Here is a 25,080-nt window from a genome sequence, read left to right on the forward strand (position 1 = left end):
AAATAGATAAATAAAGTTGATTGCCTTAGAGTCTGAGTCTTAAGTTACACTTGGGGTGGAAGTCTGTCCGTGCAGCACGGGGGTGGAGGGGCGCAGCCTCACGGCACGAAGCCGAGGGGGGGTTCGTTCTCGATGTCGCTGAGCGAGGGTTTGGCGTTCGCCTTCCGCGGGTCCTCGGGGGTCCACACCTTGGCCGTCCTGATGACGTTTTGCTCCTTGAGCTGCTTCTCGTCGGTCCACGACAGCGAGTGGCCGGCCAGCGGGGGGAGGCCGTAGTCGGGGTCGCTAGGGGAGGGAGATCCTGGCCGAGGGGGAGAGAGACAGGAGGTTACGGCGGGGCCGCCCAGACGGGGCCGCGACGGGGCGGGCGGCGGCGGGGGCCACTTACTTGTGCCGCGGTGGCAGATGATGATTTTCTTGGGCTGGCTGGGGCCGTCCCCGCCGGCACTGCGCAGCGGCAGGTCGGAGCGCACCAGCTCGCTGAGGAAGTTGATGTAGCCGATGGCGAGCCGCAGCGTGTCCACCTTGGAGAGCCGCTTTTCGTAGGGCAGCGTGGGGATGTGCGAGCGCAGCCCCTCGAAGGCGTCGTTGATGGACTGCATCCGCCGGCGCTCCCGCACGTTGGCTGCCTGCCGCAGCTGCTGCAGCTCCGCCTCGGAGCGCTCCCGCCGCCGCCGCTTGGCCGAGCCCAGCGCCCGGAGCCGCCCCCCCGGCGACAGCAGCCCCGCGCCCGCCGCCCCGCAGCACTCGTAGGCGAAGCCGGGAGAGGCGGGCGACGGCGGGAAGGCGGCGGCCGCCGGCTCGCAGCAATAGCCGCCGTCGGGGTCCCCGCCGTCGCGGTAGTACTCGTGCAGCTGCCGGCCGAGGAAGTCCACGTCGGGCTCCGGCAGCCCGTCGGCGCCCAGCGCCTCCCGCGAGGGCGGCTCGGGGAAGAAGTCCTCCTCGTCGAAGTAGGGCGGCGAGGAGAAGGAGTCCAGCCCCGCGGGGAAGTGCTCCAGCAGCACCGCGTCCATGTCGCCGCCGCGAGGCGGGGGGGGCGGCCCTGCCGGGACGCGCCTCCGCCCGCTCCCGCCGGCTTCGCTCGCGGCCGCCCCGGCCCCCGCCCCTCCCCGCCCCTGGCGGAACGGCGGCGCGCTGGGAGGCCGGGCCCGGTGCCGCCGCTCTCCGGGGAGGAGGCCGGAGCCGGCTGGCGCGGCGGGCCGGCACGCGAGGAGTCTTATAACGACATCCCCGGGCGCGTGCCAGTGACCGCCGCCGCCAGCCAATCGGCGCCCGCAGGGGGAGCCGCCGCCCCAACCCCCGCCCCGCCGGGGGAGTGCGAGTGGGGCGGGGGAGATGGGGGAGCATCTCGGGGATGCCGTCGGGCGAGGGGCTGGCGGAGAGGGAGCCCCCTGCCCCGCCGGCCCCGGGCAGCGCACGGTCCACTGGGGGCGGGATGCGCGCCGTCGAAGGCTCCGCGCCGCCCGCGGTTCATTTACGTCGGGCGCGCGGTCCCGGTCTCTCTCCCGAGCGTGCGGAGGCCGGAGGCTGCCCCGGGCTGCGGCACCGCGGGGCTCAGCCGCTGCCGGCAGAGCCGTGGGCAGAGCGGCGCTTTCGGAGAGGAGCTGGCCGCGTAGCGTTCGGTCGCACCGCGGCGGCCGCCAAGGCCCCGTCGGTGGGTGGCACACGGGGCCGTGCCGCGTTTTTCCTTTCCCCGCAGCCGTCCCGTTTGGCTGAGGCCCGGTTAATAATTCCCTAACGGACTCTCACTGATGAAAGCGTTCACAATTCTCACTGCGAGGAAATGGATTACACATCAGATTAGGGAAGGATTATCTCCCTCATTAGCGCTGCGATATTTTGCCGGCAAAGGCTGTCGAGGTTTTATCGAGCGTGGCTTCGTACGGTGCAGGCAGAGATCAAACCGGAGGGGGAAGCGAACCCCTATATCAGCGAAGCGAGCCGGGGCCGCTCCGAAAAGTAACAAATGACCGCAACTTCAAAGCGGCTGACAGCGCCGTGATAACGGCGGGGACGTGTGAGTCCCGGGGGGAACAAAGAGCCTCGCACAGCCCTTCTCAGAACGCCTTCGGACTGCGTTGAGGACGGGGCGAGAGGGAGGGAACCTCCGAGCGATGCCGCGGACGCGCCCACGAGTGGCCGCAGCCACCGGCACGGCGAGAGGGGGACACTTGGAAAAAGCCCCGTTCCCCGTCCGCCGCCCCGCCCGGCGTCGGAGCGAGCGCTCCCTGACAGCCGGAGCCGCTCTTTCCTCCCGATGGGAAAAGTTTTCCCGTGTGCCCCATGTGCAACGCATCCCCGCTGCGTGTGAAGGAATCGTGCCTAGAGACACGGATGCACGTCTCCTGCACGGAACGCTCGGACACTGCCACCCTTACCCGGAGACAAACCACTGCTCAGGAGACTTCAAGAGACTTTCCCGAATTGCCGGCGCTGTTTCTTTTCCCCCGTGCCCAGGGGGCAGCACCCACGAGTGACAATCCTCTGCTCTGCCACGCTTCCCCAGGAGGAGATGGAGAGTTTCGGAACCGGCCGTGATCAGCACGATTGCCGTGTGCTGCCCGCACGTCGGGTGCAGCTCCATAGGCGTTGGGGACCTTTTGTGGGTCTCTCGCAGCATCACGATGCTGGAAGGACAGAGGGGTATTTCGGGAACCCGCAGAGCTATTGGGAACGAGATTTCCCGAGCTCGGGACTCCAGGGCTGCCAGCGGAAGGTTTTCAGACAACGACTGCTGGAAAGCGAGGACAAACTGCTGGTGGTTTCCTGATGGGGCGGGACGACAGCTCAGCTCAGGTACCCCGCTCAGGGACATCGCCTGAACGCAGCCGTGCCCGTGGGGCAGAGCTTTGTAACGCTACTGTTCCGCTCTGCGCATTTGCGCATGGAAAAGGAACTCGCATCTCCCTTAGGGATGCCTGACGCAAGCGTTGCCCAAGACTTCATGAAAAGGAAACTTGTGACAAGATGGAGGCGGTCGCAGTACCGCGGCCAAGCACCTGGGCAAGCACCGCCCGTGTCGCAAACGCCCGTCGGGGATCGCCCTGACATCCGCCTGCGTGCGGGAGTGACAATCCCGGCAGCACCTCCAGAGGGGAAGTGCCTGAGTAGCTCCCAATGAGCATCATTCCTATTCCCCGAGGGCAGGAACTAGAGGGGGGCACCAAGGGCCACACTTCCTCCCCTTCGAAGACAGTGAGACAAATCCAGCCCCAGCAGAGTGGAGGGAAGAAGCTCTACACCCCATCCCACCCTCCTGTTGCCAACTCTAGTCTAAACCTAACCCAACCCCAGCCCACCTTAACTAAGCCCCAAGCCAATCCTAATCCAATCCTAACCCAACCTGAACTGAGCCCTAGCCCAACCTTAAGCGAGCCCTAACTCAACCCTAACCCTAATCATGCTCGAGGATGCTGCACGCTCCTGAGACTCCCCACTGTGTGTACCACGTACTCCCCATTTTGTGCATTCTGTGCCCAACTGCTCAAAGATGGAAGTAGGGACACGTGTTAGCACTGAGGGGGAGTTAAGGGAGCATGGGCAAAGTCTTGTCAAGAAGAACCAAGGTCCACGTCCCATATGCTGTCTTTCACTCCAAAGTCTTCTGAAGCATTTTCAAATGCATGTGACGTTCAGAATAATGAAACCTCTTATTTAGAGATGAGATGCTTCAGGTGCCCTAAGAGGTGTCTGTGGGATTATCCGTAGATTATCCACAAAGAGCATAAACTCCAGCTCTTACTCCTAGGTTACCTGCATGTTTTGTCTAACTCATGGTGCTAAGCCAATGCCATGAAGCCACATACACAAGGAGACAAGCTGGGGGAGTTCCCCCTTCCCTTGTGTCAAATTTTCTTCTGCAAATCTCCATCTCCACCCCGCCAGTCTCTGTTTAAGCAGAGGTCTGGAGGCCACAGAGACACAATGGGGCAAATAGAGAGTGTGAAGTTTTTTTTTTCTTTTCCATCAGATTACAAAACTCACCGGCTCCTGCTGCGATTCCTTCGTGTGTTGGGCCCTTTCAGAGATACAGTGTTTGATGCAGAAAGGAAGAGGGAGTCTTTTAAAAACTGGTCTAAAGTTGGCCCAACATCTGCACGAATGATATTTTAGCAGGAAAAGATTAAAAGCAAACGGACAGCCCTATTGGAACCCTTGATTTCAAACGGCGCTTCAGCTGATGGAAAATAGCATCTCCTCCGTTTTGTTTACAATCAACAAGCGGTGACTTGAAGCCAAGTGCAACGCAGCTGTGGGGAGCTGCCCGCTCCCTGTCCGCACCTCCTGCACCGTTCCTGTCCCGAAGCGGGGGACCCCCGGCCCCTCTCGGGGCTGTCTCAGGGCATCCCACGCGGCCACCAGCTCTGCGCAGGGAGCTCGGCCCGGCCCCGTCACCACGTGGGGGCCATAAATAAGCCGGGGAGAGCTTCTCCCCCCGCCCTCGGCATCGCTCGTGGGGCGAGCGTGGCGCCGTGGGGAGGGGGGGAGGCACCTGCAGCCGGGGTCGGGCTCCCCTCGGCGCCGGTACCTGGGCGCCTGGCTAGTAATGCAGCGTAAAGAGCCTCCTTTCAGGCTCTTTCAAGGCGAGATCGCGGAGGTCACCGTGTCTACAAACCCCCCTCTGTCGGCCGCGCGGCCCGGGGTGCCAGCACGGCAAGCTGGAGAGCAGCGCAGCCCATGGGAATCCCAACACTTGTGCCGGCGGCGGGCGGCGGGTGGGGGGCGGAGGGAGGGCTCCCCCGGCCCGCCTTTCTCCCCCGCTCTCCCGCCCCGAGGAGCCGCTGAATATAACAAATGAGCTGCAATCGATTTGCGGGCACGGGGGAAAATCAAATTATATGGTGCGGCTGGGCGGCCGAGGCCGGCGAGGTGCGGGCGGGCGGACGGGCGAGGCTCGCTCCTCGCCGGCTGCCGGCTTTGCCCCGACCGGAGCGGGACCGGCGCCAGCCCCGGGCTCGGCGGAGGGGAGGCCGCGCTCGGAGCGCGCTCCCTTGCCGGGCTGGTGGCGGCCGCGAGCGCTCCGCAGAACCCGCAGCGCGCGGCCCGGCCCGACGCCTCTCCCCCGCCCCGCAGCGCCCCGTCGAGCGACGGCCGGCCGGAGGGCACCGCGCCCGCAGCCGCGCCTCCGCCGCCGGCCGGGCAGCACCTGCCCGCATCCTGAATGGAGAGGCTTCCAGCGGCGAGCTCGTACCTGCGCCCCATTCTCGGCTCCCAGACGTGCGCGTCGGCACCGCGCCGGCCGTTCCGCTTGGGAAAAGCCTCGCGCGAGGCGGGCGTTTGTCTGCGGCAAAGCTGCCGTCCATGGGAATCTCGCCACTTGTGCCGGCCGCAGCCGGGAGGGGGCTGTGCTTCCTTTACAAAAAGAGACACAATTAAGCAAAATGCTCAATGAACATTATAAATGATGTGCAATCGCCTCGCAGATTGCTTAGCAAATCAAATTATATGGTTGCTCACGGGTGATTTCCATGCGCTTTAAAACGCAAACAGGTACTTTCTGATTTTTTTTTCCCTCTTTTTTTTTAGACCAAAAAAAAAAAAAAAAAAAAAAAAAAAGCTTTAAACATTGCGGAGAAATGCCACACGCTGAAAGGCGACTGTGTGAATATTCACGTTCTCCTTTGTTCCCTCCTGAATTTCACAATAGCCCGGGGAGGGCACGTCCACTGCGCTCTTGTAAATTTACCAATCCTTGACTAAAACCGCCAGGCACCTGCTTGGCAGAGCACAAAGCTGCCTACGTTTCAACCATCAACAATTTACTGTTTCATCACCTCCTAAATTGCCCTGACAATAGCGGGGTGCAACGCTAATACCATTTAAATCAGGGGAGCCGGCCGAGCCCCGGGCCGACGAGCAGCCTGCGGCCGTGTGCGGGAGCGGCTCAGGTGTGAGCGCCGCCACAGCACCTCCCGGCGGCCCCGGAGGCCGAGGCGGCCCCGAGCCGCAGGTAGCGGCGGCAGGGAGCCCGCTCCCCCCGAGGGCTCGTGCTCAAGGCCACCGGAGGAAAGCAGAACTTAACAAGCACAGTTTGATAAGAAGTCCCGGTTGCCAGTACACACAAGCACTCGTGGGGTGAGGGAATGGTCCGGAATGAAGTTTTCCCTCTCGTCGCTCCTTTGTGGTCAGAGAATCCCTCTGTTTCCTAATTCCCTCCCTTTATTTCTTCCTTCTGGGTTATGACTGTTTGTTCTTGTGCAAGAGTGGGTGCCCATTAAAGATCTCTCTCTTCATGGGATTTTCCCTTAGGTTTATATACAGTTTCCACATTCCTTCCTGGCTCTCTTTTTGCCAGCATATGCAACTGAAACTCAGTGTCAGACAGATCCAAATCACCTTTCCCTGACCTTTTCTCAACAAGAATTAATCTTCTGGGACAACCAGAACTGTGACTGCACACTTTCATCCAGGAGAGTCCTCGTGGCTCCTTGGAGAGCATCGTCAGCCCTCACCCTTCTGCCAAAAGCCCTCAAGTCATACTGTTACGGTGATTTTTACTCTTTCCATGGCCATGTTCCTTCAGTGGCTTGTAACCACTTGGTCATTAACTAGTGACCAAGGTCCTTCTTCTCTATTTGGCAAGGACTACAGAGATCACAGCACAGCTCTTACAATACTCCCTGATTGCACATCTCTTCACACTGGACTTAATTCCTTCTTTCTCATTCTACTACTTCCACTTGTAGGCTTTCCCCTGATGATCTTTCAAGCCTCCCCAGTGCCAAGATGCCTTTCTTGCTCTGTGACTTTGTCAGATGTTGTTACAAGATTCCTTCTTCTGTTATAAAACTCTTCACAAAAATTTCCCATTGGCTCTGTATGAACAAGGAGGCACCTGTGACTGTCCTGGGCCATGGCACAGGTCCATCCAGTTCCTTCACTCACCTGTGACAGTGGAAGGAGCCCAGCGATTTCTTTTGCCAGACACTGTTCCTGTGAGTCTAAGAGCTAACAGTTTTCTCTGTCTTTTCTATGAACTTGTCTAATAGCTTTTAGAACCCAAGCAGTGAGTCATTTTATTAAAATTTATAGATGCTCTTCATTACAGCTGAGTTTTCAGCGAAAGATTCCTGTTTTGAAGGAGCAAGTCTTAGAGGTGCAGGTAGAACCACACAGCTCAAAGCACCTGTGGGCCCACGCTCCCACGAATCTCTCTTCAGCTACTGTCTAAACCCACCAGTGTCTCTCCTGAGAAAGCATGCTGCATGGCTGCTGTGTCGCTGCAATAAGACACGAAAGCTATTCTGATGACTTTTAGCTCTGAAGACCTGAGCTGCCTTGGTTGTTCAGTTCCAAGAAAGGATACCCAGAGGAAATCCTTCAGTCTGCATTTGCAGGTGCAGTCAGGGTGTTCTCCAGCCCAGAGATGTCTTATAGCACCTGTTGGCTTCTTGCTGAGCTCACTGGCTTGCTCCTGCACTCTTTGTTGATCGCCTGCCTCTCGCCATACTCAGAGCCTTGAGGCTGGGTGCCCAGCACCTACAATTCAGGCATTGCAAAACCACATCTCTGCATCTTTTAGCCCTGAGGCGTTTATCTTTGTGGCCAATTATTAACTAAGTCAGGGACATGAAAAAACATCTGCACAAGGAGATGCTGCACTTTCTTTGGAAACGGTCCACACATGCACTGCATTGCTCTGTTTTACCTATCCTGGTACCTCTTCTCCTACTCTCACCTTCTGGTAGGCATGGGAGAATACTGTTCATTCCACTCTCTAAGCACCTTTCTCAAAATGAGAATGTTTACCATGTCATCTACCAAAGATCACTTCCTGAGGCTACACAAACTCATTTAGCTTCAGTGTGGACTTTTAAAACACCTTTATATTGCTGTTGTCCACTATTTCCCTGCAGCTTTTCTTCAAATGTAATGTCCAAAACTGGACACTGTACTCAAGCTAAGCCTCAACAGTGCCAAGTAGAGCAGAATAATTACCTCAGTGTTTTACCCAAGATGCTGCTGCTAATATGTCGCCAAACAACATTTGCTTTTCTGTATAAGCTTTAACCTAGCTTTAACTTGCAAGTGGTTCACAATAGCCAGTCGATCCATTCCTGTAGCACTGCTGCCTTATCAGTTATTTCCCATTTCACACACCGTGCATTTGAACTGTCTTTTGTCCTAAAAGTGTATTTTGTACTTGTCTTTATCACAGTGAGGCTTATTGATTTCAGACAAGCTCTCCAATCTGTGAAGATCAATTTGAGTCCTGATCCTGTTCTCTGAATCAGCCTCTCCCGGTCTGTCCCAGCCAGTGCTTGCAGGAACTGTTTTATGTTCCCCCTTTCCCAGTAGACAATTTACTGTTGAAAACATTGAGACTGCAGCAGATGCATGCAGGACCCAATTGGCATGTCCAGCTTTGGCATCGGTGCTTCCACATGATTCAAACATTATGTTCTCATTCTAATCCCTATTTCATTTTGATCTCATTACACAGTTTTGTTTATAAGAGCAAGTAATTTGACACTAACAAAGTCTACATGCACATCTATCCCACTGTGCACTTGGCTAGCCAGTCCTTCAAATAAGGACCCTGAATTAATTTGAAGTGATATGTTCCTGATTAATCCATTTCGATATGTGCTACTGCCTTCTTATCACTTGTGTGCTTACACATTGATTAATAATTGACTCTCATTATCATGGTTATGCTGATAGTCTTATACTTCCCAGGATCCTCTCCTTTGCTCTTTTTTTGTGCATGTAAACACATGGTTCTGGCATCAATGTCCTGTGACCTCAAGAAAGTGACTTAGAGAGTGAGTCATTATTGCCAATAACAGCCACTCAAAAGCTGGATATGAGCTAGAAGATTGATTCAGTTCTTTGCACACAGGAACACGACGTCACATTAAGTACTAAACAGCAGCCAAGACATTTCCTGGAGTTTGCTGATATGACACAAGACCCAGCTTTCTGCAAGTTCAGTTGGAGACTATGAGATCACTGATGATGGGACAGAACATCTGTGTTGAAGTGACTGAATCCCTGAATATAAGTTTTTCATAAATAGTCGAGAGGAAAATAATGGTTGTAACAAACCACCTTCAGGAGGGAACTTCCTTAAGATGAAGTCAATTGGCCTTTGGAGACTCCATTTCCTTTTCACAGGCAATAGAAGGAACTAAAAAAAAATTAGCTTCAGGCTAGAGATCTAATATTTAGGAAGCGACATGTTTTAAAGGGCACTGTGACACTTAAAGATTCAAATGCCTCCTCAAAGTATCTAAGTGTAGTATTTAAGTGCCTAGCACCTAGAGTGGTCTATGTTTATTTTCTCTGATTTTCAATTCTACTCAAGATATCTAAGGTAGGAAGATTAGTCCAAAGCATCCTGAAATCTGGAATAGCCTCTTTATATACTTATAGCCCTTTAACAATTACCAAGAGAATCTGCACTGATTAAACCTTAGTTTTGGGGTTTCTGTTCATTGAGAGGAATTCAAGGTTTTATAACTCAGCCCTATCTATTAAGTGCAGAAAACAGACTTTTGACCACATGAAAACTTGCAAGATCTGTAGCAGCAGAGCCACATATACTCAAGACACAAGGCTTTGATATATCCATTAGTATAGAATGCAGAGATGAAAGATCATCTGTGCTGCCCACAGCCCAAGATGTAGTGTGACCTTCCCCCAGATCTACAGTGTAAGTATCTACACTAATGTCATGACACAGCTAATGACAACAGCAAATGCAGTAAATTAAAAAAAAAAAAAAGAAGCACATCAAAGATCAAATTGGATGACAAAAGCCTCATTTTTGTTATTGAAATGCTCAAGGTCTCTTCTGGATATCATCAGTCCCAAGGGTTCATGAGAACTGTTACTCGTGGGTTTTAGCTCTGTGCATGTACTCATCTCACGTGCAAGATCTCTATCATCAGTTATGACTAAACAAACAAGTGTTTCTGCCTTTATTTGCAAGCTGTCAAAAATCTGCAGGAATAATTCCATTGCCAGTTACACACAGGCTGTTTGATTTAATCCATGCCTTCATCAGCTTCCACATCAATACAGCCCACAAGGAGTTATCAGATCCAAATGAGCTGCTACAGTTTCCCACCCTAGCATGAGGACGGAACCCGAATTACCCTAGGCCACCTGTCCCTGCTCACCACTGCAATGTACAGTAGAGGGATTTAGCCCTTATTTATAATCTTTTGTCTGTAGCGTTGTTGTTTGGGTGGGGCTGCACCTGTTCCTGGGCAGTGGGAATCCCTTAATTAACGCAGTGGGGCTGGGCAGTGAGAGCTGGCCCTGTGGGCTGGCACACAAAGGCTTAGGGGAACGCGTGTGAATTCACTGCCCTCTGTATGCCATGCCAACATTCATTTCAAATCCTCTGCAGGTCCTTACAGCTCAGCTCCTGCATTCCCAGGACGTCTGCCTGGGAACCATACAGTGGATTTTCCTTTCCTTAGAATGTAGAGATGCTGCCTCCCTATATTTTAGATTCTGTGAGGTTTCAATTCTTTAGGAATAGCTGTTGAGGGACAAGAATACATTTAGGATGCACTGTTGGCTATGGCACCACCAGTTCTCTCCTGCCACCAAAACCAAATTGAGTTTATATGGTGAACATACCTTCACACCTGCTTTGAAGTGTCATGTTAATAAATATAGCCTAAGCCATAAAAATCACCCAGGTTGTTCATGTTTTGAATGCTCACAGTGGGTGCAACCCAAATTTCTTCCATCATCTATCCCAGTTACTTACCAAATTTCATATCCATGTCACCTCATTTTGGCGAGTGCCTGATTCCCTTGCCTGTCACAGAATCATAGAATTGTTGGAGTGGGAAGGGACCTTTTAAAGGCCATCTAGTCCAACTCCCCTGCAGCAAACAAGGACACCTACAGCTAGATCAGGGCGCTCAGAGCCCCGTCCAGCCTGGCAGTGAAATGTCCCCAGGGATGGGGCATCCACCACCTCTCTGGGCTGCCTGCTCCAGTGCCCAGAGTTGCCATCTCCTTTCGCAAGCTATGCTGCTCCCTCAAGTTCTGTCTTTCTGCATTTCAAGTCGTTTTTGTCTATCACCAAAATACCAGCAGAGAGCTGGCAGCTTTCCACCATTCCTGCCTGGAGGCCAATGCCACAGAGACTTCTGGAGACAGGAAAATGAACTGCAAATAAATCTGCCAGACCTTTCAGTTCTGGGCTGAAGTGTGTTCTGTAGGCGTGCTTGTTGGCAGTGTCTGAGGGAACACACCAGCGGTCAGCAAAACACCACAGCACAACAGAGAGAGGTTTAAAACAGCTTTTGGCTTCACACCAGCTCCTCCGGAGATGGCAGCCAAACCCACAGGCCGGTTTTGCAGCGGAGCTCCACGAAGCCCTGAGGATCCCCCTCACGCTACAGGCGCTGTGCGCGCAGCAGCCTCGCGCTCCATCGCCAGTTTGCCCGCAAAACCCGACGCCGCCCCGCAGACCCGGCCGCGCCTCGGCTCACTGCCGCCATCTTGTGACGTCGCGCGGAACGGCAGCGGCCCGGCATGGCGCTGCGCCCCGGCACCTCAGCACCTCAGCCTAGGACCTAGCTCTGCCTTTCCAGATTCGTAATGTCACAAAAGCTCCCTGCAAGTGGCTGACGTTTGCACTCTTGCCCTGGCAAATGGAAAAAGGGCAGCAGCTCCTCTCCTCCCTTCCTCCAAATGGCAGCACCCACCCTGGGCAGCGTGTGGACTTCCAACCCTTCTTCAAAAGTGTCCTAAGGCACAGGGCTGAGAGCCAGCTGTAGGGAGCTTATGTGGCAAACGAGAGGTTCAGATGTAAGGCTGATAGCAATTACATTGCCACCTGCTATTGCTTTAATCTGCATCCTGGATTTCTAATTGTAAGGGGGCTGCTGGCACACGAATGCACGAGGACTATCTTAAAAGGCAAAGCGTTAGGATGCATCCCTGCCATCATGAGTGGGGCTGCCCCAGGTTGTAGTTTTAGCCTCTACTCTGAATTTTGGCCTCAGTTTTCATCAGTTTGCCCTCAACTTTCTAGGATTTCTATACTCCATACACAGTTCCATATGTGATTTCATTTATTTCTTTATTTTGAAAATGAGGTGATTTTATTTTAGGTTTGGGCAGCTCTTTCCCATTTGGCTTCCTGACAGCCTTCTGCTGTCAAGTGGCCCGCATTCATCTGTGTTGTGTCTGATTTTCAGCAGGTCCCCCTCCAAGGCCTATTTCTCCTGGCTGTTACCCAGGTGAGCAGTCCTACTGCAGTCAGCGTGATAATAGCTCCCAGTAATTGGTACTTCCACAGGTTTGTGGGGTCAGGGCTTGCTTCTTCCCCTGCTTTGGTTGGTTCCAATTTGCTTTCAAGTCACGCTTCATCAGAAAAAGAGAATGCCAAGAATTTTGAAAGGTTTGCTATCCAGTTCCACAAAGGGATATGTTTGGGAGAAACGTGTTGATTCTATTTGAGAGATACACAAAATAGACTATGATTTGCATAAGGAGCTACTGAGAGAGGGGAACTGAATGAGGGGCTGAGGGAAGGCTTTGCATTGACTTCAAAGAGCATTGGATCAGATCCATGCCGAGCATCTGCAACTTCCTTTGATGCAACAGCAAACTGTAGATAACAAGCCTCCCCTCTCAATACATGACCCACCTAAAGCACTGTGTGGAGAAAGACTTGGAGAGAGAAAGTAGGTCTGTATAATCTATTTGTGGGGAGCAGCTTTTTCTAGATGATCTCGGGTTGTAGCAGGAAAGCAAACACGCCTCAGACGTCGCTGCAGAGCAGCCATCTGAGCTGCTCTGTGTTCTAAAATAAAATTACCAGATTATTCTGGAATATGAAAGTAAAGTTTTAAAAACAGTATTTGCAGGTAATCCTGAGAAGTCACCATCCACCCGTCTCCAAAACCATCCATGCATCCACGTACCTCTACAGAGCAGTATCCCCTAACATCCCATGTTGTTTTTCTTAAGAAGAATACCACCTCCATTCCCACTTACTCCCTACACCACACCTCACTCCACAAGGTCTTCATGCTGTGGTGCATGTCAACCCCATAATCATGTCTGCATCACCCCAACACCCACAAGCTGCTGACCCTCCACAGTCCCAATAAATGGTCTCATTTGCCCTTCTCCAGTCAGTAGGACAGCCTGATAGCAGACGGGCCTTTGCAGCCACCACTGTGGTTGCTGCAGGCTGGGAAGTCATCACAAGCAGAGCTGAACCCCTCTGCTCAGCTGTAGTTATCAGTGGGGAGGTGCTCAGCGACTTGTTAAATACCACTGCATGGGCAGAATGGAGAAGTTTTGTTATGCCTTTTTGGTGTGATTTGTTCACTGTCTGTTCTAGGCAATGTTTTCTTATTAGCACTTTCTGCCTGTTCTTGAGGCAGGTGAAGTGCAAGAAGGTGAAATCTTGCAGAAAAGAAGATAAATTGAAACAAGGGTGATAGGGTAATAGAACAGAGCCAAAATAATGAGTCATCATAGGAATTTCTACAGCCCTTTTCAACAGTGGGTGTCAAACAAACAAATTGCAGGAGCTAAAAAAGTTAAGCCTCTTAGCAACTCTAGGAAGTCAGAAGTACACGCAGTTTCTTTCACCTACTGCCTAACTGCTGTCCCCCCTGAATAAGGACACAGAAGCTGTTCACTGCTCAAGGCAACAACGCCTAGCAATTCAGGGTGTGAGAGGCTAACTCAAACTGTAAGACAAGGCAGCATTTAGAGTCTAGAGTTGGCCAGGCCACTGCCTTACAAAAAGAGCCATGGATCTTTAACACCAAGTGGTCAGGCCTCAGTTTGACGTCTTAGCTGATAAAACAGGAAAGGTGAAAGCAGGGGCAGAACCAATCTTTTAACAGCTGGCTATAGGAGAAGACAAATTTGTAAACTGAAAGAGGGACAAAGAAAAAACATTTACCCCCTGCTTTTAATAGAGATTCATTCATAAACGTAAAGTGAAGGCTACAAGGTCACTGAAAGTTACATGTGATCAGTTTTTGGAAAATGCCCTTCTTACAGCCCAAGCCCAGAGGCAAGCGGCTATTTGGACTATTGCCAAGGGGAAGTGTCATGGAGCCCCTTTTTTCCTTCTCTGGGGGCCTAAGGAAACTCCAGCTAGACATTGTACATGACAAGGTTTAATGACCTTTGTTCATAATGGACCCAAGCATGAATACCCAAGCGCATTCAGGAGAGGCCCAGGACTAAGAGGTAATGTAAAGCCTAAAATAGGGAGTGAAGATTTTCTGGATTAGGATTAGGGTCATTCCTGGGGCAGTGGATGTGTGAGGGTTCATTTTGCACCTGGTATTCTGATTAACAGTGTGGTCAATCAAGCAGGAACACCTGCTTCTAGCTTGCTCCAATCCTAGCCCTTTGCAAAGCTTTGTCCTTCAGCAATCCAAGAAAATGTGAAGGTATCTCATAGCTCTGTCAAAAATCTCCCCAAGGGACTGTCACATCAGGAAGGATTGATCTCAGCACCCCATTCCTGAGAGCTCACTCTGTAGCTGCCAACAATCACTCTTACTGGCCATCTCGTCATCCATGAGTTCTGACTCCTTGAAATGAAACCACTAATTCTCATTATCTCTTTTGGACTCTAATGCCTTCCTTTGTGCTATGTTTGACCCTTCCCTAACAAGTACTGGTCATGAGCCAGCAATGTGCCCTAACAGCTCAGACAGCCAACTGTGCCCTGGGCACAGGCTGCATCAAATGAAGCATGGTCAGCAGGTCAGCGAGGTGATCCTGCTCCTCTACTCTGCACTGTGAGATCTCGCCTGCAGTACTGTGTCCAGATATGGAGTCCTCTGTACAGGAGAGACATGGAGCTGTTGGAGCACATCCAGAGAATGGCCACAAAAATGATCCCAGGGAAGGAACACCTCCCTGCAAGGACAGGCTGAGAGAGCTGGGGCTGTGCAGCCTGGAGAAGGCTCTGGGGAGAGCTGATGATGGCCTGTCAGTATCTACAGGGGGGCTGTAAGAAAGAAGAGGACAGACTCTTTAGCACGATCTGTGATGGTAGGACAAGGGGAAATGGTTTCAAACTAAACCAAGGGAGATTTTAGATTGGGTATGAGGAAGAAGTTTTTAACAATAAGGGTGGTGTGGAACTGGCACAGGTTGCCCAGAGAGGTGGTGGATGCCCCGTCCCTGGAGACACCCACGGTCAGGCTGGATGGAGCTCTGAGCACCTGATCCAGTGTAGGTGTCCCTGTTCATTGCAGGGGAGTTGGACCAGATGACACTTAAAGGTCTCTACGAATTCAAACAATTCTATGATTATTCTATGAATTGTGCAAAATATCTTCTCCTGTTCCTTCTTCCTATTATGAATGTCCTGATCTGCCTTTTGGTCTTTCAGAAATAACATTTGAGCCCAGCTCTGATCCATGTTTCTATATTTCAGTAGTGCCTCAGGACAGCAGAGTCTTGGTCTCCAGAACCGAGCAGGATACTCAAGCATCACTGGGGAATTGTACCTTTTTCCCCAATTTCTGTAGCAGCTTCTCTGTAAATGACATTTTTTCAGGAAATCGCTTTGTAATCGCTGACAAACTGTGTGTGCAGAGAAGAGGATCTGAAGCAGCACATCTGATACCTGCTCCACCAGCCCCTCTGCAACCTGCAGGCCAGGTCCCCACAGCCACCCACAGTGCATGCAAGTAGCTGCTGACTCAGGTGTGAGCGCGTGGCTGTGTGTTTGGTCATCTCTGGCACTAAGGGCTGTGGACTGAGGGATGGAGGCTAAGGCAGATCCAACATAGGATGAGGGTGAGTTCAGTCAACAAAGACAGATTTGGGAGGATATTACAAAGAGATTTCTAGAGAGGAGAGAGGAAGGATACCACAGAGCTAAAGGGAGGCGGGGGGAGAGAAAGAGAGAAGACAGCAAAATGAATGATAATAATGAGCATGAATTTCTCTTTCTTCTGCCCTGTGGCAAACTGCCAATCCCTTCCACATACATTCCTCAGCGCTACTAAAGCCAGTCCCCATGGACACACCTGCCTTGAGACAAATTCTTTCAGTCTTGACAAAATCTGGCCACTTCTTCAATAAGGGCTTTGCTTTTAAGCTATTTTGCCTTTGTGAATTTTGGCAGCAGCTCACACTTGGAGAGCCTTTGAGAATCCTTTCTGTAATTAGATTGCCCTGCCCTGCCCCGGGGGACTGTGGGCGAGTCACTTCCCACAGCTGTCCCTCAGCTTCCTATTCTGTGACGTGTGGCTTATCACTGCCTCAAAGGCTGGGGCTAGGCGTTATTTATGCATAAAGAGCTGTGAAATCCGTGAGGTGATGGGGTACTGAGCAGCACATGGCATGCTATGGCTGTAGTGTTTCCACAGCTCATGGCATGGGTAAGGCAGGAAGTGGGAAAGGCACAGGGGTATGGCTGTAAAACACTTGGCTTCCCAGTGCAAAAAGTCATTAAGTTCTGAGTGGAGAAAGAGGCAGTTCAGTTGTGTGCTGGCAGGATTTGTTTCTTCTACTGATGTTGAAGACGAGGAAATACAACATGAGGACTAGCTAAGCCCTCACCATCTTGCTCAAAAGCAAGAAGTCTTCCTTCTCCAGTTCTAACCACAATCAGACTAGGTTGTCAACAAGCTTGAAGGAAAATCCAAATGGTTTGCAGCATGTTGCCACAGGACAGAGCATCAGTGCAGTTCTGTGGATACATGGATAACATAATGGATGTTTCTGGTGAAAAGAGGGTGAAGCTGCTAGTAACACAAGAGTAATCTGCTCCTTCTCTCCTTGTCTCTCTTTGAGCTCACAAAGAAAGCCACGCTGCCTCTGAAAGGCAATACTGAAAATACTGTTTTCAATCTGCTTCATACCATTTCTATCTAAAGCTGGCTTGGAACATAAAGTACATCATTATAAAGCACATCTTCTTGGTACATAAAATACATAAAGTACATAAAATACATTTTGGGCTGCATGCAAATACACAGTACAGCTAGAGCTCCAGCCACCTATTTCCTAACCAAGCCTGTATCACCTCTGCTCTGAAAAAGACATCAAGTGTTGCTCTGTATATGCCAACATTGCCCTATTTGGCTTAGCTGTGTAGTTTTGATACCACAGTTAGAAAAATATGTACTAAATTATACCTCCTCTCTTTCAGTAATTCATCCTCTCCAAACAATTAAGTGCCAAAAAAGTTTTAGAAAAATAATGTCTGAAAATCTGGACACCATTAGGAGTTGCACAGTCTAATTCTGGCTTGGCTGCAGTCTTCAGCAAGTCAGTGAAGTTATTCTCATTGAGTCTTCCCTCAGCAAAACTGAGAATAATTACTTATTTGTAGAGATGCTGCAAGGACTAAGGAAGGTCTGAGATTGTTTATTTAAGGAGTTAAAATCTCTTGAGAATTATATAGAAAAATAAATTAGGGTTTATTAAAAGGTTATTTAAAAACACAATGGGAGAAAAAGTATCATCATTGAAACTAATTAATGAAGTAGTAATGTTGAAAGACTTCTCGCATGTAAAGGATGGAACATTGATTTACAGTTGCCTGGCAGATTATATTCAGCTCAGAGAAGCAAATGGTCTTTATTTGCTATCATGGAACGAATTCATGAAGATGCACAAGGGAATTCTTCTAGCCTACGATGGTCTTTTAGTGTTTCGTAACACCTTGGGCCTTTAGCTGGGTCTGTCATGCTGGGATTGGTACTGTAGGCACAGAAAATAATCCCATTTCCATCCCAAAGATCTCAGGATCAGAGGTCTTGAATGTCCAGCATCACACGGGGATTGAGACCATCAATGTCAACAGCTCTGTTTATAGGCAAAAAACTAGATTGTATAAATGCATCTTTGTAGGAGACATGCTCAAATACAAGATGATTTTATAAAGGAGTACTAAACAGTACCGCATTTGATCCAGATAATTTTTTGCAAGTGACAATTTAGCAAAAAGAGGGATGAAGAAAGCCATGTCTTATACCCCCAATGCTACACGAGGTCACTGTGCAACCACTTCCAATCAGTGATGCAGCACAGAATGAGAGGCAGATTGCCAAAACAAACAAACAAGCAAACAAACAAAACCACCAAAACATCCCAACCCAAACAAACAAAACATCTGGAGAACTAATTCAAGACATTTGTACTCTTACCTCCCTTACCTACCATCTCAATTTTTCACATTTATTCATGTGGTTGCATTTTAGTAGAAAGGATGACCACGCTTACAAAGAAAGATCATTTTCCCTATTCATCTACTGGCATATACACATGGGTACCTGCAGACATCTAAACACGTTGTGAGGTACAGTGAAGTGTTCAGGGTGGGATATAGAATGTCTCTCAGTACAGCTCCAGCTCCTTCAAACCACAGGGCAGAGCCACTCTGAAAGGCGGTGTGCCCTCACTCTAATTTTACAAATATAGTGAGAGCCAAACCTTCTTCTACTACTGTAATTTGAATAAAAAGAATAAAGTTGCTTAGCTCACTGATTTCTCTGGGCCAACAGAGTTATGCTTTACATTGCTGCTAGGTGATATACCAGTACACCGTAGGCCAGGTGCTCTCTGTGAAGGAATGGGACTGTGCATGTATTTACATACCTGTAATTAACACTGCACAAACCAAACCCAAGCCTTACAGGACTTTCTCAGGAGTAAAGAGGCTCCAGCAGTTGCTTACCTCCAGCACCAGTTGTGCACTATGATGTTTACAGGTGTAAGTGCTCTCTTGCTCAGGCAAGCTTCCCAGCCAATACTGACGTGACAGTTCACTACAGGTGGTCTCTGCTGGCTGCGTACATTCAAGGTGGTAAACTGAGCGCAATTTGCACTCCAGTGTTGGTGGGCATGTGGTTTCTCTGCTCCGTTGTCTATTTTGTTGGTATGGTGTTCACCTTCAGAAGGTGTCAGCGAGATCTGGTGTCCCTGAGCACGGGTAGGAAGTGTTTATTTTGCCAGTTCTCATCCCACCTATGTTGATCTATGCTGATCTTCACAAAGACTGTGCATGCCTTAAGGAAAACTTCAGAGAAGTTTAAAACCACTGTCATTACCCTGCAGTAATCCCACCCAGATAAGTGAGACTCTGTGTTAACACATGACAGGATGCATGTGCAGCTACGAGGAACACTTCAGCTTGATATCCCAGCCAAAATCTCAGTACTCAGGCAGGTGTTGCCTGATTTGCCAGCACCTGGCTGCACATTGAAGCCCAGCCACCTCTGATGGCAATGCAGCCATTGCTAGCTGTGACACTGTGCCACAGCAGTAGCTGCAGCTCTTCTTGCTGCTTCACACCTTCCAGGGCTCTGGTGCAGCTCTGTTTTAGGCCGGCTATGATAATCACCGTGCCTGCTTGATGTTTGTAAAAGAGTTATGAAATTGCTTAGAAAGCACAGGGAGAATGAGAAAAAATGCAGAGCTCCAAAGACACAAGATTAAGAGGAAAGGTAAATTCAGTGCACTAGAGCTTTCTAAAGACATTAAGCACTTTTAAGACTACACCAGCACGCAGAAGTCTAAGTAAGTGAACGCACCCTTTTTATTACTGAGGCAGCAGAGCCAGGGAGAATGGAAACAGCCTGTTATAGGTGAAGCCAAATGAGATGTTGCCTAGTAACTCTCAGCAGGGAGGCATTTAAGCCCAGCCAGTTTCATGAAGCTGATGTTCTGACTTAGAGATTATTTTTGCTGAAAAAAAATCTGAAAGCAGGAAAGCTCAATTTAACAAACATGATTTATTTTCCTGTTACTGCAAACCACAGTGACAATGCTTGGAGGAATACAAAGTATTTATAAACTTGTACAAGGAAGAACAGGCCGGGCATGTTTTCAACAAAAGGGTCACATTACTGAATATGTATTTTAATGTTGTTGCTTTGGTTCTGTTTCTTTTTTCTTTTCCCTAAACACAGAAAACTTCACATTCATTTATATTTTCAGATTCTGAAACACACAAGTGATAACAGAAGTCTGATAATACTACGCAGATCGTTACATTATTATAGTACTATTTTTATAAGAGGAAGTTCCTGGAGCAAATCCTACTTCAGCTCTGCTACTGGACACAGAATGCAAGTCACTGATTTAAAAGAAGAAAGACTCCATGTTTCCACAAGTTCCATTTCCTGAAAGAGTTTTAGTTAGGCTCTTCTTCAGGGCTCTGCCTTTATGGTTCACAGAAAGGACTGCTTTGGCTAAAGGTCTCTTGCATCATGGGAAAATAAACCCCAAACTGGTTATTACTGCAATGAACTACTGTAGTAACTGACTACAGAGAGCACCTCTGATGTTCACAGATGATACCTAATGCTTCTAGAAGGGGTTACAAGACCACTGGAGGAAAGTAACAGAATAAAAAGTAACCTTAATTAACAGCTGGTTGGGCAAGTAGATCAGTCCCCTGAAGATGCAATTCCTTGAAATCAATTGCATACTTTCACACCTTAACAAGTAACAAACAGCAGAGATTTAGGGCTGTGGTGGCAAGTTCTTTATGAAAGCCCCTGGTGTTACAGCAAGTCACAATGCATGTATGGGTCATGGGCTGTGGAAAGGTGAAGGTGTGTAGGCAGGAGCACCCACACAGTCTCTAATTGCTGAGGCAGGTTGGGCCCAGCTGCTGCATGATGTCCAGCTTTGTACTGTGCTTCAAGAAAAAGGATCGATTGAAAGGAGAGAAAACAGGGCAGCAGAAGGATCAAGCTCTGCAAAACACCACAGAAAGTAGAAGGATTGAAGGGGTTGGCTCTTTCTAGTCTAGCAGGGAGATGACTGAGGGAATAAAGACAGTGTCCTAGAAGGGCAGCTATGAAATGAGAGAACAATGTTTGCAGGGCAAACAGCAAAAAACTTGCACTGCTGCAAAGAGAACCCAGCCTTTTCCCCAAGGCCTAACCAGCGGTTGAAAGACCTAAGCAATCCACTTCATCACATCATGAGGATGTGGATTTTAAGAACGTCTTAAGCAAATATTTGGTTGGACTGCATTAGGAAGCAGTGACTGTGTAATGGGATGAATGGTTGAACTAAATCCCTTCCAGCAGCTCACCTGAGGTTCTCTGAATAAATTTTCTGAGTTCCAGCCTTCAGCTCTGTTTGAACAGCTACACTCTTACCAGTCTCATCATTTTCTCCAGTCAAAACCAACCGTATGCTCTTCATACTTAGAACTCTACTCATGTACATATTTTATATCAGGAAGGGGGACAGAATGTTTCCAACAGTGCCATCGTTCTCTGCGTTCAGGTGGATTCATTCCTTGTCACAAAGAAGACAACCTGTGTTCCTGTAGATCTCAGCACATTGTCTGGTCATATCCCAGTATTGGTATTGCTTTCATGTCTGCCACAAGTACCATATGTCTTAGAAAACAATAGCCATCCACTCCCATAATTGTACTTATTTTCTGAACTATAGTGGAAACCAGACTTTCTTGTTGATTAAGAACAGAGATGCCACAAAATCATCTGCTTTTGATAAGAGCTCTAGCTTCTTTCCTCATCATGTACTAATATTAACAATATTTGGCACTGTCAAAGTTTTCTCACTGGCACTGAACTGTGTTGGAATCTCTTTTCCAAAGGGAATTCTCAACCAACCCACAGCAGGAGCTTTTGCCATTTCTGTTTCACTGACAGTTTGGTATGTTACAAAGCTTGAAAGTAGTTTTTGGTTTTCTTTTCTTCCAGTACCTAAATACATTTGTAGCTGAACTGCACCTGTAAAGCTGCAGCTCAAAGCCTGGCACAACAGAGCACAACCTCTGAGAGCAGAGTTTATGATGAGAAACAAAATGTGACACAAAACCAAAGTGAGTATGGAGAGCGGCTGTGCTGGCCCACCAAGCCAGCTCCGTGGGGAATGGTGGCTTTTGCGTACACCAGCAGTGTGCCACTGCCCAGCTGGTAATTAAAACAGGGCCTTGCTCAAAGCTTAACCCACCGATGGGAAAATCCTGTCAGCACAAGATTTGCTCTGCCAACTGAGAAAAAGCACTACAGATTGTCCCCTTGTGGGTGCCTCCTGTTAATGTGCAAGATTACCAACCCTGCTCAGCTGCATATTAAAACCTAAAGCATATCGTAAATAGGATCAGAAAATATTTTGGGGGTTTGGTTGGCAGAAATGTGAAAATCCCATCAATTTAAAGATACTGATAGCGGTAAGCAAATTGCAAGCAAAGAGTTCTTCCCTTCTCCCTGCTGTAAGATGACGTAGAGGCAGAAATGAAGAGTCACACACCATTACGAGAAATGCGTGCAGAGGCACAGCCGGCCCCTCCAGATCGCCCATCTCAGCCTCCCGTCTTCCAAAAGCAATGCTCCTACTGGCACCTAGTGGTGGACGGAGACATCAGCGGGAGCCTTGATGTGAGAGGAGATTATTACATCACTCATGTACGATTTACAGCAACAGTGAAAAGAAACACGCGTATTTTGGTGGGGTCCTAATAGAGTGGAGACAAGTCTTAGAATCTTCTCTAAAAGAGCCTTTTAGAGAGACGCGATTGAACAAGCTGGCCAACAAGCTTAACAAATGCAACCCAGAGAACAGCATTACAGCTTCAGTGTGCATTTTGTAATTACCGGATGTGGCTTTCTTGGAGCAGTGTAACTATGGAGATAAAAGAGGATTTGCAAACAGAGGTGACCAAGGGCTGGTTTCTGTGGGCACTCCTGTGCAGGCTGTTACACTGATCTGTGAAGACACATGAGAAATATCCCGCTCTCTGCCCCTCTCCATGAAACCAGGGAGAAATAGAACACGGAGCAGGCTCCACTGAGCGAACACGCTCTGCACATTCTCGTCCTTGTGTCCAACCTATTTCTTTCAGCCAAAGCGGTCTCTCTGCTCTTCAAAATCCCTCAGACCCTGTGCCTGCCGGGCACAGGTTTCCAAATGGTAACCTGGCAGAACTGAAACACCCACATGCCCTGAATTTCTCTGGTGCATACTTGCGTAATTCTCCTTTTACGTTCAAAAGGAATTCTTCATTTGCTGACACAAAGACCCTTCTGCTGATTCAGACATAGGGAAGACACACCAGGCTCCCTCTGAAACCCTGCAAAGCCCAGAAAGCTCTTTCTGCTGTAACTCTGCGGGTTTTGCGTCCGACCCTGGCTGACTTCATCCCTTACTTGTCACTCACACTACCTGGCTCCATTGTAGGTGTTTTCCTCTGCTAACGGATCGATCTTCAGAGCTGTTGAACCAGTCTGCATGGAAACGGTCTCCGTGTGGTTTTATGAACGCTAACATCCCTTAGATTCCTTAATAGAAACATTTTAGTATCCCAAAATATTGCTGTTCAAGATCATATTTGCCCTTTGAAGTATTTCTCCACTTAATTTATGGATAAATGGACTTTCCCTGAACATATGCATTAGATTAGCCTCCAACACACCATTCCTCCAGCACATGTCATTTACTTTGATCCCTATTTCAGTCATCCTGGATGGAATCCAGATAATTCTAAAAAGCACTTTTTGCTGTATGAATCTCAGCTGTAGGTTTATGGCTCAGGGAAGGTTTGAGATTTCATTAAAGCACTGCAATTTGCTATCTCTACTAGGCTAGAGGTTTTTTGCATGTATTTGTAAGTCTTTCAAATGAAAATTTGGTAGCAGAAGGTGATAAATTAAGGTACAAATACATACAAACCCGTATATAGTTGGAAGGAGAGTAGGAAGCGCTTCATGTTTACCTGTAGCTAACGATCTAATGCATTTCAAAAAGAAAGGACATTTTTAATGCACTTTGAATGAATCTCTTATCAAATACCATTTTCCCCTGATTGTTGGTGTCCTTTGCAACCTAATGCATTCATGGGAAAAAAAATATTTTCAGGCCACTTTGCACACTTAACCATTTTCAATTTCCTTAAAAGGCCTTTCTTTCCTTTTTCTTTAAATCCCCTATATCAGCCTGCAAGATTTTGCATTATTTCATGCTTTAGACAAAGTAGCTGTATCTTCTGAGAGCAGGATGCTGCAAAAAGCAGCATGGCTGCTGGAGTTACAGTGGTGGATGGTTATTAGTTTAGCGGCAAAAACAATTCCCCTCAGTGGGAATTTGTTTGTATAGCAACAACAAACTATGTACAGTTATCAGCCTCTAATCTTAACATTATTTCTCTTATATATATATTTTTATATTTTTATTTTTATATTTTTTTAGCTTTATTTTTAATACAGCCACTGCTTGTTTCCCCCCATTACTATCCACATATCTTACCCCTCAGCTTTCCATCTGATATTCTGATGTATGATGCATCCTTTAAAGTAGTCACACAAGAATCACCAAAAAAAGGGCATATCGGCCATATTTCACTAACATCTTAGTTGGAAAGGTACAAAGGTTGTTTTCTGGATCAAAATGAGGAACTGTCCTTTCTGGTTCAGTTGCAGAGAACAGAACACCATCTGCATGTCCTACACTGAGGCACTCTATTTCCTTTTACTCAGACTTTAATGAAGTTGCAAAGTATACAGTATTGTGAAGAGCACAGAGGTTAATGGCACAGTCATTCGCAGGCAGGTTTTTAAAAGTAAATGCAACTAAAAAGGCAAAAATAGTGGAAATTAATTTAGGGAGCAAGAAGGAGGAGGGGCTGCAAGGTCTCAAGATCTGATACAAGGAGGGCAGCAATGACAACAGCGAGAGCTGTGCTGAGGCAGAGGAAAGGCCTGAGCACAAGGAGATGGCAATGGGAAACACAGAACCAGAGGGAGCATGCAGCGATACCCAGCACAGACACATGGGTTTTGTGGCAGTCTGTAACTCGGGGACCTCTTAAATGGAGAACTATTGTAAGCCAGAGAGAGCAGCGAGTGCAGCAGGAGAAAAATGCAGATCCTGGTGCAGTAACTGCTGGCTGCTGGAGACTTTCAGCAGTGGGGAAAAGGCACAGCATGCAGCTGCGGCACCCTGGAAATCTCACCAGTAGCACTCCAGCACCAAGGGACTGCTCCTCTCTGCTAACTCAGCTTTCCATTCCTCCCATGAGTAGACACAGCTCCTCCTGGCACAGTCAGGATGTGGCCAGGATGCTGAGAGACCAAGGGGATGTTACCTGGGCAGGGTGCACTGCACACATGGCAGTGTGTTCCT

The 25,080-nt window shown here is 48.9% G+C and overlaps 1 protein-coding gene across 1 annotated transcript in view; it reads right to left on the reverse strand.

Moving 5' to 3' along the window:
* Positions 1 to 1,013, reverse strand: part of PTF1A (pancreas associated transcription factor 1a) — a 1,222-nt gene extending 209 nt beyond the window's left edge. The window contains exons 1-2 of the mRNA XM_052694622.1: positions 389 to 1,013; positions 1 to 301 (exon numbers count right to left, since the gene is read on the reverse strand). The exon at positions 1 to 301 is cut by the window's left edge and continues 209 nt beyond it. Coding sequence (XP_052550582.1) covers positions 99 to 301; positions 389 to 1,013 — 828 coding nt within the window. The 3' untranslated portion in view covers positions 1 to 98. The remainder of the gene's footprint in view (positions 302 to 388) is intronic.
* Between the last annotated feature and the right edge of the window lie 24,067 nt (positions 1,014 to 25,080).

This window comes from Tympanuchus pallidicinctus, unplaced genomic scaffold, assembly GCF_026119805.1.
Source record: "Tympanuchus pallidicinctus isolate F22 unplaced genomic scaffold, pur_lepc_1.0 scaffold3, whole genome shotgun sequence".
In the NCBI taxonomy this organism is placed as follows: Eukaryota; Metazoa; Chordata; class Aves; order Galliformes; family Phasianidae; genus Tympanuchus; species Tympanuchus pallidicinctus.